Raw genomic sequence first — 17729 nt, 5'->3', positions numbered from 1 at the left:
TAATCCGTGTTATTTCGTATTAATGAAAACCATATTCGCTCGGGATCTGAATTTGTCAAATATGGATAATTTGTGGAGCGCTTGCGATGTAGGCCTACCTCCGGCAAAGAGTGGTCCCTGAATATTTTTAGGAATGTGCTTGCTCAAATATGAAAATTAACTACCCCATGTGATTATATATGTAATTCCCTGAGCTAACGTCTACTTTTTTTTGTTTTCTTGCTTTATCCCTTCATTTATTTATCCCTCAATGAAGAGGTTGATTTGTGTTGATATCTAAACTGGCCGAGCCACCGTATAACCTGAGGTCCAAAGGGAAGATGACTATCGCAGATAACCAGGCTAGAAATGCTCTGGTAGTAACTGACAACCCAGGGGGTTCATGGGGAAGGGACAAAACTCGGAATGATGAACATTTCGCTCAGATGGAGCAAGAAATGGAGCTGTTAATAAAGAAGGTACATCAGATCAGGGAATTGGCACATCTTTCCATGACGATGCTTCCACAACCACCCTATTTTTCAACACTAGATTTAATCCCCGACCACTTTTCTTCATCAACCCAACAACCTACCAATACTCCAACTACAACCACTTGTACAACAAACCCCACCATAACCTAGGTCATACCGCCAGTTACCCCCGCAAATCCACCAAACCCTCCCATACACACACCTTATGCTCCCAACTACTTTCCAGTCCCACAAATCCACCAACCACAATCAATCTGGTCCAAACTCCTCCTCATGAAAATGTCACTTTCATAAATACACACATGCAGTATATACTTATGGTACACACCGTTACCCATGAGTGATTTGTTCCACCCATACATACGGCAATAGAACCCACTTTCGCGACGCCTGTCATGGTTAGGATGCCTTTTGAGATCGATCAATATGCTGAAATAGAGAGGGAAGCAAAATCCAAGGAAGATGAGTTTCTATCCAAATGAATAATTTGCAAGTTGCTCGAGGGGACAAGAGCTTGGATTACAAGGACTTGTGTATACATTAGATGTTGATATGCCAGCAGGATACAAGCCTCCAAAATTTGATATCTTTGATGGTACGGGCGATCCCCACACCCACTTCAGAGCATATTATGACAAGTTAGTAGGAGTAGGAAGATACGAGAAGTTGAGGATGAATCTATTCATAAGAAGTTTGAATGGTGAAGCACTCATTTGATACACTAGACATAACCCCAAAAATTGGAGGGAGTGGCAAGACATGGCTGATGATTTTATGAACCGTTTCAGGTTTAATATTGAGATTACACTGGATAGATTTGCTTTGGTGAACACAAAAAAGAAGCCCTCGGAGTCATTTCAAGAGTATGCTCATCGCTGGAGATCTGAAGTAACAAGAGCACAACCCTTGTTGGATGACAACGAGCTAACCAAATATTTCATTCGTGCCCAGGAGGAAATCTACTTTGCGAAAATGATGGGGATAATGGGCCAGAAGTTCCCGAGCTAGTCAAAATGGGATATCTCTTGGAACAAGGTATTAATTCTAGGATGATACGTTATATGGCTACGCTACAGGATACTAGCAAGGCTATACAGTCTGATTCCATCGGCAGCAAAAAGAAGAAGAAAGAAGAAGTGATGACAATTGTCCCTTATTATCAACCAAGTCCTCCTTGTCGAGTCACCCCTACCCCGCAAACACTCATAATCCAAATCATCCCACTTATACCCCAATCTACAACACACAGCCATATTACAATACCCAACCACACTACAATCCACCCATGTGATGACCCGATCGATCGTTTGAGCTCTAGTGTTCCGTTCGGTGGTTTGAAAATTTGTGTAGCTTTATATGATATATTATGACTTGATTATATGATTGGTTTTAGTTTTCAAGTAGTTTGGGATTGATTTGGAAGAATGACTCTCAATTTGGAAGCTTTAAGTTGGAAGAGTTGACCAAGGTTTGACTTTTAGGTAAACGGACTTAGAATCTAGTTTTTATGGTTTTGATAGGTTTTTATAATGATTTTGGACTTGTACATATATTCGGATTTGGTTTTGGGGGTTCCTAGAAGGATTCAACACTACTTGTCGAAAGTTGGCAATTTGAAGAACTTAAAAGTTTATAAGTTTGACCAAGAGTTGCCTTTGATATTATTGGACTCCAATTGGTGTTCTGAGACTTTGGATAGGTCTATATAGTTTAATTAAACTTTTGTGAAAAATGTGGAAGTAATCCGAAGTGTTTAAGTGTGATTCAAACACTTTTTTGAAATAATGAAGATTTAACAATTTAAGAGAAATTCTATTCGGTTTGAGCATCGATTCTTTGTTGTGATGTTCCCATGGGTGTTTTGAGGCTTAGGATAAGTTTGGGTAATTTATTTTTACTTGTTGGTATGGTTGGATAGGGTCCCGAGTGGCTCAGGTTTATTTTAGACTATTGGTTGAGAAACTAGTTATGTTAAGGATTTAGAGTTTGACCGTAGTCAATATCGGGTCAAGATGACCTCTTTTTTGTGTTTTAAGTGCGTAAACAGGTTTGTAGCATATTTTATGATTGAAATGCATATATGGTTTGTGTCTGGGAGGTTGCGAATGAGTTTTGGGTGCTAAAACGAAGAGTGTTTTGTTGCTGATTTTCTGGTGTAAAATATTTACGAAAACGTAATTTTTATCCCTTAAATTTTTAGACTTCCCTTAAAACTTCAAATCATATGTCCCTTATTTTAAGGCTAAATTGGGTGATTCAAAAGGCTATCTTTGGTGGAATCTCGTAAGGATTTTGTTGGGCTTATCAAATATGAGTTTTGGGTTTATCTATGATCTGGTTCGAGCTATAACAGCTGTTGCGTTATTTTACTTGTTCCGAAATTTAGTCATTTTTTCTCACATGGTTTTGGAGCTCGGATTTGGACGATTTTGGAGGCGATTTTCACCACATGGATTGGGATAAGTATTTTTACTCGATTTTTATTATATTTGATGAATCTATCTTCATTTTGGAATTTTATTGAAGATTTCAAAAGAGAAATTTGGGGGGGGGGGTTATCTAACCTTTCCTAAAGTTAAATTTTGAGTTTTGAACATCGATTCAGAATCAGAATTGAGTGAAACTAGTATGGTTAGACTCATAATTAAATGAGTTGTCAGAATTTATGAATTTTGTCGGGTTTCAAGATGCGGGCCCGGGTTGACTCTTTGGTTGACTTTGAGTATTTGATTAAAGATTAGACCTTTATCGTTTGGGTATACTTCCAATAGAATTATTTGATGATTTTGAATTGCTTTTGGCTAGTTTTGAGCTATTTGGAGGTCGATTTGTATGGGATAGTGCTTGTAGCGTACCGATTTGGCTTGTTCGAGGTAAGTGACTTGCCTAACTTTGTTGGGGGAATTTTTCATACTAATTGATATTGTTTGCTACATGCAGGATAAGAGTAAAAGCACGAAGGGTGATGCCGCGCCATTGTTTGTAAATTATCGTGTGCTCATGGCACGAAGGGTGTTTTCGTGCAGGCGAGGACGAGAGACATACATTATATTGTGATATCTTTTCCTTGTTATACATTTATGTCTTTATCTTGAGTTGTTACCGTTGCACCTATATTTTCTATGTGACTTGTCGTTGTTGTTCTGTCTTTGTCCTCTTCCTAAATTGTTATGGTATTACCCATACCTTCTATTTGTTTAGCTTATAAAGATCATGATTTCCTTCATGTTTGTTATATCTACATCTTAGCCTTCTACCATGTTAGTTACTGAAATTTATGTTCTTCCATCTTAATTGCTATCATTACTTCTATGCATCCCACCTAGTCTATTACCATTATCCATATGTACTGCCTTATTCGTTATTGCTACTTGTGTAAGTCCCACTTTGTCGTTACAGTTATTGGCATTTCTTTCACATGGTTGGTACTGTTATACATATATTTGGTGAGAATGAGATAAATGCACGAAGGGTGTTGTCGTGCTATTTGAATTGATATTTTGAGTACAATTCCGACGCTATGAAAGTTCTAGATTTACTACCTTAGGTTTGATGGTCATCGTGATAAGGAAATGTTTGGTGGTGATATTGAGGAATATTGACCGTAATTTCTTCTAATGATTCTTTTACTGCTTCGCATAATTGTTCTTGTAGTATTCTCTGTTATATTTTAGTATTGTTTCTATTGCAATTCTACTGTATAAGTTATATCAGTGAGTATCTTTTAACTAAAAAGCCTCGTCACTACTTCACTGAGGTTAGACAAGATATTTACTGAGTACATGGGGTCGGTTGTGCTCATACTACACTTCTGCACCTTGGGTGCAAATTTTGGAGTTGGAGTTGTTGTGTATGGTGGGAGCTGGTATCGAAGATGTATCTACGTTCCAGTTATAGCTGCCACTTGCCCTTACTAGCTTTAGATTTTGCAAATCTATTTAAGTATATTTCAAACAGATGATGTATTTATTTCGTACTAGCTTTTGTAAATTCTAAGTCTTAGAAGCTCATGACTTGTACTACTATTCCTTGGGTTGTTGTATAAAAGTTCAGTTATTTCATCATTTATTTCTCATTAATCTCATTTGTATTATGTTGACTGTTAGTTGGCTTACCTAGCGGGTTGGGTTAGGTGCCATCACGACTAGTTGAATTTTGGGTTGTGACAACCTCGAGCCAATATACATCCAAACCCACCACGACTATACGCCCCTGTTCAAACCACTACCCATCAAAATAGCCCTGGCTATACTCCTAGGCCACGTCCCAACTTCGAAGCACAAAACCCCAAAACTTCAGCCCAATTTTCGAACCTTTAGCCAAATTATTTGAGAGGCTGAGAAAAATTGGGTTATTATTCCCGGTTGAAGGAAGAATCCCAAACCAACCCACCAAGTATTTCGATGCAAGAAAGCGTTATGCCTATAATTCAAATGTTCTAGGCTATGACACTGAGGATTGCTATGGTTCGAAGAATGAGATCGAAATGATGATTAAAAACGGATCTATCCAATGCACCCCCAGTCCCAGAGGAGGACTATGATCTAAAGAGGACTATCATTACTATTGGGAATGCTGAAGCAGCATGGACAACCCCTCGGGCAGCCCTGTTAACCACTGTACAACTAAAACCCACCAGTAATAGTCCAGACATATCAACCACAACCACCACAACTGTCAAAGGGGATTGGAATGATGAGCACAAGGCAGTTCTGTGGACCTATCAGTCAAAAGGAAAGGGAAAACGATAGAAATTGATGTTGCTCATGGGATGACCTAATCTGAGAGATGCTACACTCCTGAAGAATTGAATCGAGGAAATTAGAACAGAGAACAGAACCAAAAAAGGAATTTAACTAACACAGAGGCAGCAGAGTTTTGGAGAAAGATGTCGGTTAAGGAATACTACATAGAAGAACATATGAGAAAGACCCCTGCCCATATATCAATCATGGATTTGTTAATGAGTTCCGACAGTCACAGAGACGCTCTGGTAAAGGTGTTAAGTGGAGTGAGCTTGCCAGGCAATACCACCAACGAGGCACTGGCAGCAACTATTGGGAAGATGGTGGAGGCAAAAAAATCTTTTCAGAGGGACGAACTTCTTGTGGAAGGAGTAGATCACAACTAAGCTTTACACATCACTGTCAAGCGTGGAGACAAGGTCATATCTCGGGTAGTGGTCGATTAGGGATCTAGAGTAAATATTTGCCCGTTCTCCACTCTGCAAGAATTAGGCATCCATATAAGAGAGGTAAAATAGAACCCCGTGATGGTAAGGGCTTTTGCCGTGTCACATAAATAAGTTATCGGAGAAATCTATCTAGTTTTGCAAGTTGGACCCGTTGATTTTCCAGTGTTATTCCAGGTGATGGATACCTCATCGTCTTACAACTTGCTATTGAGAAGGCCATGGATACAAATGGCTAGGGAATTTCCTTCCACTATCCATCAATGGATGAAGTTCGAATGGGATTGTCATGAAATTATGATACACGTGGTGTGGAGTCAATCATCTTATTTAGAACATGAGATTTCTTTTATAGGGGGACTAGATGGGGTCGCTTTTCATGCGGTCGATATCATGCAAGCAATGTAAATGGAAAAGGATGAACGGTACCACAACATGCAGTCATCATATGGGTCAGGAATGGCGATTTGAGAAATGAAGAAATACGGGTACATGCAGGATTCGGGTTGGGAGTCCGATCAGATAAGATAACTGAGCCAATCTAACCGGGCTGGGGTACCACTAGCTTAGGATACCAACCTAATATTGGAGGGGTTCACAACAGTAATCTGGGGAGAATGTTTTCGTGCTAGAGTATGTTCCGGGCCCGGTCATAGCTTACCACAAGAAGAAGAGATCATCGACGGAATCGGAAGGTTATTCGTGGAAATGATTGAAGAATGATGCGGCAAATCCAACATCAAGACACCGACCATTAGAAATGCTAAACCAGGAGAGACTTTGTGGAACTGGACAACCAGTCCATCTCTGTTTTGTCGGGAGTCTTGGTAGTGTAGAATTGTAAAATTGAGGCTTGAATCATGTCGATGACTCTTTGAATGCTGAGATGTTTCTTTCAATGAAATAAAGTATTATTTTCCTAAAAATCATTGCAAACTTGTCTTTATTTTTATTTATAACCAACTTTTCTTATCAGTGATCAAATTAATAAAAAATTATGTTCCACGATTATAACATGTAACAAAATCCTCAAGCAAAACGATTCGAACTACGAAGAATATGATGAGAGTATGATGCCCGAGAATCTACCGCAGGAGATTGAACCGCTAGAAAGCCATAAGAAGCACAACCTCGAAGAAAATAAGGTTATCAATCTGGGAAATGAAGAAGATGTGAAGGAGACTCGAATCAGCATCCACCTAGAGGAAAGAATTGTTAGAGCTACTCCAATAGTACATTGACGTATTCGCCTAGTCATATAACGATATTCCAGGACTGAGTACTAACATTGTCTCACATCGACTGCCCACCAATCCTGCCAAACAGCCAGTCAAACAGAAACCTAGGATATTCAAGCCTTATTTGAGTCTGAGAATCAAAGAAGATGTTACCAAGCAGATAGAGGCGAATGTGGTAAGGGTCACGAATTACCCTACTTGGTTGGACAATATAGTGTCGGTGCCTAAGAAGGACGGAAAGATTAGGATATGTTTGGAATTACCGAGATCTCAACAAAGCTAGTCCCAAGGATGAATTTCCTCTACCCAATATCCATATCCTCATTGACAACTATGCAAAGCATGATTTACAATCGTTTGTGGATTGTTTTACTAGATATCACTAGATTTTTATACACAAAGAAGATGCATAGAAGACAACATTCACCATGCCATGGGGAGTTTACTGTTACAGGGTCATGCCATTTGGCTTCAAGATTGTCAGTGCCACCTACATGAGGGCCATGATGACCCTTTTTCATGACTTGATCCATAAAGAGATTGAAGTATACGTGGATGATATCATCATCAAGTCACGGAAGAGTACAGATCAATTGACATAAGGAAGTTCTTCGAACGGTTGCGAAGGTATAATTTGCAGTTGAATCCTACAAAGTGTGCGTTCGGAGTTCCTGCGGGAACATTGTTGGGATTTATTTGCAGCAGGAAGGGGATAGAGTTAGATCCTTCGAAGATCAAGGCTATTCAGGATGTGCCTCCTCCCAAAAGCAAGAAGGACGTAATGAGCTTTTTTGCGAGATTGAATTACATCAATCGATTCATAGCCCAGTCAAAAGTGATTTGCAAACCAGTTTTCAAGCTATTGAAGAAGGATACCACCATAAAATGGATAGAAGAATGTCAAAAGGCTTTCGACATAATCAAGGAGTACTTGTCTAGCCCGCCCATGGTGGTTCCTCCTGAACTTGGGAAGCCATTGATATTATATTTATCTGTTCTGGATAATGCATTTGGATGCGTGTTAGGACAAAATGACGAGACCGAAAAGATGGAACAAGCTATTTATTACCTGGATCGCCAAGAAGTTGAGACATTACCTGTCAGAATATACTACATATTTGATATCCAGACTCGACCCGCTCAAGTACATCTTCCAAAAAGCAATGCCTACGGGAAAGTTAGCAAACTGGTAAATCCTTTTCAGCGAATTCGACATCGTCTACGTGACGCAAAATTCTATTAAGGGACAGGCATTGGCTGATCATCTCGCAAAAAACCCGATAGACAAAAACTATGAGCCACTTACCACATATTTCCCAGATGAAGAAGTGTTATTCGCAGGGGAAGACATTTTGGAGTCTTACCCCGGGTGAAGAATGTTCTTCGATAGACCTGCAAATTTCAAAGGAGTATGAATCGGGGCAGTCTTAGTCTACGAATCAGGACCACATTATCCGATTTTAGCAAAGATAAGGTTCTCCTGTATAAATAATATTTAGGAGCATGAAGCGTGTATCCTTGGGATCAGGATGGCAGTCGATTCGAATATCAAGGAACTGTTGGTCATAAGAGATTCTGATTTGCTGATCCACCAAGTCCAAGGAGTGTGGACCACCAAGAACGTCAAAATCCTTCCATACTTGCATTATATAAAGGAATACTGCAATAAGTTCACCAATATCGAGTTCAAACATGTTCCTAGAATCCAGAATGAGTTTGTTGATGCTCTTGCAACGTTGTCATCCATGATTCAACACCGGGACAAGAATTTCATCAACTCTATCGAAGTAGATATCCGGGACCAGAATGCGCACTACATTCACGTAGATGAAGAGAAGATGGCAAACCATGGTATCATGACAACAAGATATTTCTTGAGGCAAGAGAATACTAGAGAGTGCTACTACTGGTCAGAAATGAGAATTAAGAAGACTGGCAAACCATTTTTTCCTTAACGGGGAAGTCTATACCAGAGGCCCCCAGACTCGGGTCTGTTAAGTTGTGTAGATGCTGCCGAAGCAACAAGATTATCGGAAGAAATACATCCAGGGTCGTGCGAGCCTCACATGAACACTTTCACTTTGGCCAGGAAGATCCTGAGGGCAAGATACTTTTGGATGACCATGGAAAGGGACAATTATCGCTACGTGGAGAAATGCCATCAATGCCAGATTAACAGGGATTTCATCAGGGTCATGCCAAATGAGTTAAATATAATGGGTTCTCCTTGGTTGTTCGCTTCTTGGGGCATGGATCTAATTGGACCCATAGAACCAGCTGCATCAAATGGGAATGTTTCATCCTGGTGGCCATTAATTATTTCACCAAGTAGGTCAAAGCTTCTACATACAAGGTCGTTACAATGAAGGTGATGGCAGATTTCGTCCGCAACAACATAGTCTGCTGATTCAGAATCCCAAAGTCAATCATAACTAATAATGCAGTCAATCTCAATAGCAATCTCATGAGGGGAATTTTTGACGTTCAAAATTGTCCATCATAATTCCTCAACATACAAGCCGCAGTTGAATAGAGCGGTTGAAGAATCTAACAAAAACATTAAGAGGATCTTGTGAAAGGTAGTAGACAATCACATGCAATGGCACAAGAAACTATCATTTGCCCTACTTGGTTACCGCACTACAATGAAGACATCTACCGGGAAAACGCCATACATGCTGGTACATGGTACTGAAGCTGTAATACCCACAAGGTTTAAGATACCATCTTTAATAATCATCCAGGAAGCCAAGTTGGATAACACAGAAAGGATACGCGTGAGGCAGCAACAACTTATGCTCATCGATGAGAAGAGGATGGATGTAGTTTGTCATGGTCAGCTGTATCAAAATAGGATGGCCAATGCATTCAACACGAAAGTGAAACCTCAGTAGTTCATGCTAGGGCAACTGGTCTGGAAGAAGATATTTCCCCATCAAGAGAAAGTTAAAGGGAAGTTCGCGCCAAATTGGAAGGGTCCTTATGTAGTCCATCGGGTATTGTCAGGAGTAGCATTAATCTTAGCATAGATAGACGGCAGAGTGAGCACAAAGCCCATTAATTCAGATGCAAATAAGATATACTACATTTGAAGACAATAGAGTTAGGTTTTGTGTAACAGAACTACACTTGACCTAACTTTCCACTGTGGGATACGTAGGCAGCCGACGTAGAGTCTGGTCTCCCACTTTTTGTAATAGAAAATCCAAATACCATTTTCATATATTCAAAACTACGCCATGACTTGATTCCCTTTGGTAGGAATATGTAGGCAAACCATGTCGGATTCAGTCATTTATTGTAATCGAACTAAGTTTTGACCTGATTCCTTTTGGATACGTAGTTAGTGTGAGTCAGACTCGATCATATCATTTCAAATTCTATTTCCTTATTTTTGCATCTATTGTTATCGAACTACGTTTTGACCTGATTTTGTTTTGATACGTAGGCCGCCTGAGTCAGGATCAGTCATTTCAATATTTCACTTACTCATACCCTCGAACTACGCTCAGACTTGATTCCATTGGATATGCAGGCAACCTAAAAAGGTTCGGTCATCACCCTAGGAAAGCCTTTGTAATGCATTGTCTAGATTAGGAATTGATCACATCAACAAGAAAACTCCATCATCGGGGGAATATTCAAGAAAAGCATCATCAGGAAAGAAGAGCCATCCAGAAATAATACTCGCATCAAGGGAACTGTCAAAACATGTCATAATCCGGAACGACTGCATTTATCGTAATATAAATGATTTTTCAAAATAATTTTTCTAAAACTATGTCTTAATATATTTACCTAATTTTTCCACCTTCCAAACCTCATGACTTGATTCACATGAATCAGGGCAAGGTCAAGTTTACGATCAACACAAATCAATGCCCTTCCCCTACTAAGAATTTTTCTTTGAGCGCAGTATTGACAGGAATCAAAGGGCGCAAAATATAATCCGAATCGACGCCAGATCCACTACAACCACATGAGCTTCCAAATCTATTTATTATTAAATTCGTTTCAGTCTCGCATAGCCAAAAACTGACTTTCAATTCTTTGCAGGTATCCGGAGCCAAACCTCCAACACAACCAGATCACACCGTCTTCTCTGCCAATCAAAGCACCTTGTATATATCACATCGTCTACTCTACCAATCGGGACACCTTGTACATATCACATCATTCACTCTGCTAATAAAAGTACCTTGTACAGATCACACCGTCTGCTCTGCCAATTGGAGCACCTTGTACAGATCGCATCGTCCGCTCTACCAATCACAGTACATGGTACAGATCGCACCGTCCACTTTACTAATTAGCGCCCATTATATAGTCGTAAAGTTCGTCTTGAACACATCATCAGATTGCATAGATTTCATGTTGCTCCGCCAAATCGGAGATTTTAGATAGACCATTACAAACGTCGTAGCCAGCTTCGCCAGTCGAAGGTTGGATCGTTCAAATCCGTCACATGTCTCGCCAATCGATGGCCACAAATTAGAAAAATAATCCTGCAGTTAAGAGTACCTCTTGGGCATGCTCCTTTATCTCTTATTGTATCTTGAATGTCTTGACATTTTATTTGTGTAGCTTACAGGCGGTTTTACATTCTTGCTTGGTTCAAATTAAAATCCTCCCATCGTGCGGAGATTCAAATTCAAATTCAAAGTCGAATACTCCCATAGTGCGGAGATTCAAATTCAAAGTTGAATACTCCCATCATGTGGAGATTCAAATTCAAAGTCGAATATTCCCATCGCGCGGAGATTCAAATTCAATGGCAAATTCAAAGTCGAATATTCCCATTGCGCAAAAATTCAAAGTCAAATTCAAAGTCGAATACTCTCATCGTGTGTAGATTCAAATTCAATGTTCAAACTCAAATTCAAAGTCAAAGTCAAACGCTCTGAAAACTTTGGAACAATACACAACCCGACTAACCTTCAAAGTCAAAGTTCAAACATCTCGTCTCCAACATCCCAAATAATGCTCCGCAACTTAGAAGCTACAAATTCAAACATCCCATCTCCTAGAGATCCCAAATAATGCTCCGCAACTCAGAGGCTCCAAATTCAAACTTCCCATTGCCCAGAGATCCCAAATAATGACTTGCCGGCAGCCATGCATCTGTAAGGCCCCGAAAAATCTTTCTAACGATTTAATATTTTTAAAGTACGCCAACGGTATTTGGGAATAATGTGTTAGAGTATTTAAGGAGATCCATGGGATAGAACCACATTATTTCGAAATGAAAAGTATATGTTTAAGGTGTGTTGAAATTATACATTGTCATTTCTGGGGAAGAGTATTGCAAGAGAAAATGGTGTATTGATTGCTTATGATTTTTTTCATGTGTGTTTCTATTGTTGGTTGGTATGCCTCATTCTTTGGGAAGAAACCATTTGTGCTTGAAGTTCCCATTTCAAATGGATTTGAAGTATTTGATTTCTGAAATTTTCTATATATTGATATTTGATGGTGATCTTTAAAATTGAAGTGGGTGAAAGTGTGGAATATGAAATACAGCCATCGTACCAGGAATAAAGAATCTTGTGAATGGCCAAATGAGCTAAGGAAATATTGTCATTATGAATGAGTGAAATTACTAATGAGAATTTATACAATTTGAAATATGTTGAGGTGAGTACAATTGTATTTATGTTACCTTTATGTTCAAATCAAATCAAAAAAATATTTTTGGGAACATCATTAGCAAAACCGAGGAAGGGTGAGTCATAAGGCCCACACCTGAAACTACATGTGCCGGTGTAGGAGTGGATTGTGATTATTCCCCTTATTTGGGATGAAATTGTAATATTATTCCCCTTAACTGGGATGAACTGGAACCATTGTGGATTGAAAAAGTCAACCCACATGGCATATGTGGGAAGGCGGCCTAGATGATCGGGTGGAGATCGGACTCCATGTTGCGCACATGGTGGTACTACTCTTGGTAACAACTTTCTTTCGCATCACCTGTGAAACTACATTGTCTGTGGGGAGATGGCCTAGCCGATCGGGCATGATCGGACTCTGTGCTAACAAAGACGGTGAAATATCGGTTCTAATGATGATCTCCCAAACAAAAATTATATATGAAGTTCGTATTTTAAAAATTATTATGTTTTAACTAGACATTTAGATATTGTTCATTGTGACTTGCTGTGTCTATGTGGTGCCTTTTCTTATATGGGCATTCTATTTTAAAAGAGGACTTTTAGCTATACATACTAGTGCTATTCGACAGTACTAACGTCCCTTTTGCCTGGGGTACTGCATCTTTAATGGATGCAGGTGGTTCTACAGCAGGCAGTATTGATCAATGATAGCAGTACACTCTTTTCAGCTGGTTTGGTGAGCCCCACTTCATTTTGGGGTTCATGTATCTTATATTTCTCACGTACTGTGTGTTAAGGTATAGCCGGGGCCTTGTTGCCGGTATTTCTATATTACTCTTCTATTGTTCTTAGAGGCTCTGTAGACAGGTTGTGGGTTGTGGTTGATGTTGAGGAATTTAACTAGAAATGTTGGTATTTGGAAATCATGTTTTTCATTAATTCTATAAACTCGTAATATTTTGGAAATTATGAATGAAGCTGCTAATTGGAATGAAAACGAAGTTGTTAATAAAATCTTTTCAGTGTTTGATTAAGGGAGTACATCTCCTCTTTATTCATGGATTATTTTGGGTAGAAGGAAATCTAACAGGCTTGCTCGGTCGGGTTCTCTCGGTTGAATGTCGGTCGCGCTCCTCGATTTTGGGGCGTGACAAACTTGGTATCAGAGCCAAAGGTTTTAAAGTGTCCTAGGATGTCTCGGAGCCGTGTCTAGTAGAGACCTTCTTATCGGTGTATTGTCGACCATATCTATAATGATGAGGCTACATGGACAATTTCACACTTCTTTGGTATTCCAAGATCGTGCGATATAGCCCAAGGTAGGGAGCTAACTTCCTCATTATGTCTCATTCTTTTCAGATGAGTAATCTACGAGTTCGAAACAACAAGGAGGGAATAACCGTGCCATTGAATCTGGGGGAGATTACACAAGAGTTCATTGGGAGAATGCATCGAGCCGTGGAGGGGTTGGAAGAACTTGTTTCTAAGGGAAGTGTCCTTATTCCTACCAATGTCACCGCACCACCGGATCGTGTGGTGAGAGAATCTAAGAAACGAAAGAGGGTTGTTGGTGCTAATGAACCAAATTGTGTGATTTGCAAGAAGCGACACTTGGGAACATGTTGGATGACCCTTGAAATATGTTATGGTTGTGGTAAGAGGGGGCACAAGAAGAACAAATTCCCAAGGTTGGGTACACCTATCCAGTTATGTCCGTCATACGGGAAGGAACATTTGTCGTCGTGTTGTGAGTATGCTCAGCAGCGCGTTAGGGGTGATAGCTTTGGGCAATACCAAAGGCCCACACAGCAATCCGGTGCTGGAATTATTAATCTCATATTGGAAGCTTGGAGGAAGGATAAGGGGGATGCTTATGATGTATGAAAAAAGGGTAATTATGAGGTCAGTGGGACGAGTGAGTTTAGCGGACCTCATCCCCGTTGTCTGAAGTGTGGGAGATGTCATCTGGGAGTTTGTCACTATAGTACCTATGTATGTTACAAGTGTGGTATGAGGGGTCACATTCAGAGAGATTGTCATTCGTCTCGCCAGAGCATGGGTTGGGGTGTGACACAACCATCCAGTTCTATAGCTACTACATCCACAATGCCTCCCCCAGCTAGAGGCATTATACTGCCCCGCAGGGCGTGGTACAGCTAGGGGTGGAGCACAGGGCTCAGGAGGACCCAGCAGATCTTATGCTATGAGGAAATGTCAAAAGTTGGAGGCTTCTTCAGATGTGGTTACAGGTATATTGACTGTCCAATCTCATGATGTATATGCTTTTAATGATCCCGGTTCCATTTTGTCATATGTCAAATCCTTATGCTACTATGGAAGTTGGGATAGAACCGGAATAACTTTATGAGTTGTTCTCTGTATCTACTCCTTGAACGAGACGCATTATTCGTGAAGCCACTCTATCACAAATTATCTTATTTACAACCTCTTGAGGAATTGAGCTCTATAATTATGCCCTTGAATTAAGTGATGACTCTAGGATTGATACTTCCCACTTGCTTTCCTAATTTCTCAACAAGGGACTATACTTGATGAATTTATTACAGAAGGTTTTGATTCAAATGGATAACATTTGCTCACTTGTGCTTATGCATGCACCGTCATAGAGTTTACCTATGTGGTATCAAATCCAATATAAAGCAACCCAGTGGTGAGATCATTCTTAAGCCACTCTTTCTCTTTTCGGTGAATGTGGTTCCTATGGTTGGAACAATTATTCTACTCCTTTATGAATTGTATCATGAATCCTTTTCACTGTCTAGTAACATGAGAGCATATCTCAACACCTATCAAATGTGTACATGTAAATTGAAAGGGGTCACTTCTCTGCATAAAGTTTCTAGGAAATTTGAAATTTTCACAAATTCGTCACAAGAAGATCTTTTGTGCGCCCATCTCAATATGACTTTCATGTCCACCTAGAGCATGCCTCAGTGAGTAACTCACTTTGTTCCTAGTATTGTAGTTGCCCGTGAAGTGGCCTGATATGGCAGCTTGAGAGTTGTTATGGTAGAAACATGTCTAGCTCATAGCAAAGTGTTCACTCTATCTAGCCAATACATGATTTCACGCAAATATTACGATGTCCTAGCTATGTGGTTTCACTCATGAAAGGTTGAAATTAGATGCTTTCAGATTTTGGCACATATCATGAGCATATTGATTTGAAAGGCAAGTTTGTCGTATCTCTAGTCCTCTCATATAGGATCAACTATTTGCAAAGGTTAAGCTATCAGAATGATAATAATCTCGCATGTGTTCAACTTCTTTTTCAACCTCATGGGCTTGTGGCAACTACATATATTTTGAAACCCATATCACATTCAGGGTGCCAGATTATTCTTATTTTTGAGTTAAACTGATTTTTCCTACATTCTAAGAGGCGACCGGTATCACCTACTTGGCTATTTCTCTTTGAGGCCTACTATTGCCGAACAAGGCACATATGGAATGAAACAATTGTTATTGTCCCTTTCATAACTCATAGTCATCCAAGAATGACGGATGCTAATGTATTTATCCTCCCGAGTATGCCTCCCATATGTCATATGTCTAAAAGGACGCACTTCTTTTACATCTCCGGATCATGTACATGTTTCCACAGTATTAATGTGTATAGGCAAATTTATGCCTTATTTGTCAAATTTATGATGTCATCACAATGATTAATTATGTTAGTACTATTGGTAGTATCCTTCATGTCTCTTAGGATATAACTTCCTGAAATACCCTTCTCAGTACGTTGATGGATTCTTGAATAATTCCAGCCCAATCTCAAACCTCCTTGTTCCTATTTATAGTAACCTATGGGGGTTGAAGGTTCAAATATGTCAAAGAAGCATCATCATCCAGTGATCAAATATAATGGATAGGAAGTTTTATGGTCATATTCAAGCTAGCACATCTTAGAGTATTTGTTGAAGGTTGTCAAAGGTTTAGTTTGGGTGTTCGGCGTAGAGATTTAGAGTTGAAAAAAGTGAACGTGTTATTCTCAATATTTTCTCCATGGGGATGCTATGTGAATTGTTAATAAAGGTAAAGTATGTGTAATCACATTAGGCCTTATGAAATCTTGAAGGAAATAGGCCAAACTATGAGTATGATATATTCCATATTATTGTCCTCCGTGTACCCGGTGTATCATGTGTCTATGTCTATTAAGGTAGTTGTAAATCTTTTGTCTATCGTTCCGGTAAAAGCTAGTGAAGATGAAGTTAATAGATAATTGGATTATGAGGGGTATCTATTTGCCATCATTGTTAGATAAGTTCGAGAGTTGAGCTGTTAATGTATTATGATGAAGTCTATAAGTCGAGGAGGCCACCTTGAGGTCCAAAAGTGTTAAGAAAATAAAATGTTTTCACTTGAGTGTATAGTCAAATGATTGTGGATCGAAAGGCACTTTATATGTGTTATGATTTAAATATGTGCAGCTCATGTCCAGATATCACTCTTGATAATATGATGCATGTAATGTTGAGATTAATGTTGTTGATATATATTGAGATGCTTTGTCGAGTTGTGGATATATTGTTAGGACTGGTTTTGGTGATTCTCTGGCAGGTGGTTAGGCCCAAATACAGAGGAGACTCTGCCAAATTTTCTGAAAAATAATTTGGGAGTTAGTCAAATTTGGGGACTTGAGGTATGTGAGAAAAAAGATAAATTATGTTAAGTATTTGGGACGGACACTACTCCTCATTCGAGGACGAATGATCCTAAGCGGGGGAGAATGTAAGGCCCCAGAAATTTTTTTTAACGATTTAATATAAGTACGCCAACGGTATTTGGGAATAACGTGTTAGAGTATTAAAGGAGACCCATAGGATAGAACCACATTATTTTGAAATGAAAAGTATATGTTTAAGGTGTGTTGAAATTATACATTGTCATTTCTAGGGAAGAGTATTGAAAGAGAAAATGGTGTATTGATTGCTTATGATTTTTTTCATGTGTGTTTCTATTGTTGGTTGGTATACCTCATTCTTTGGGAAAAAACCTTTTATGTTTGAAGTTCCCATTTCAAATGGATTTGAAGTATATGATTTATAAAATTTTCTATATATTGATATTTGATGGTGATCTTTGAAATTGAAAGGGGTAAAAGTGTGGAATATGAAATACGGCCATCGTGCTAGGAATAAAGAATCTTATGAATGGCCAAATGAGCTAAGGAAATATTGTCATTATGAAT

The 17729-nt window shown here is 39.2% G+C and overlaps 1 protein-coding gene across 1 annotated transcript; it reads left to right on the top strand.

The window, feature by feature from the left end:
• The first annotated feature begins 9025 nt into the window (after nt 1-9025).
• Nucleotides 9026-9796, top strand: LOC142167187 (uncharacterized). The gene is made up of 2 exons (XM_075227346.1): nt 9026-9196; nt 9482-9796. Exons 1-2 carry the CDS (start codon nt 9026-9028, stop codon nt 9794-9796), a joined length of 486 nt encoding a protein of 161 aa, XP_075083447.1.
• The last annotated feature ends 7933 nt before the right edge of the window (nt 9797-17729 follow it).

The sequence above is a fragment of the Nicotiana tabacum genome, chromosome 12 (genome assembly GCF_000715075.1).
Source record: "Nicotiana tabacum cultivar K326 chromosome 12, ASM71507v2, whole genome shotgun sequence".
Classification (NCBI taxonomy): Eukaryota; Viridiplantae; Streptophyta; class Magnoliopsida; order Solanales; family Solanaceae; genus Nicotiana; species Nicotiana tabacum.
Note: the sequence above shows the minus strand (reverse complement) of the source record. Positions and strands in the feature narration are given on the sequence as shown.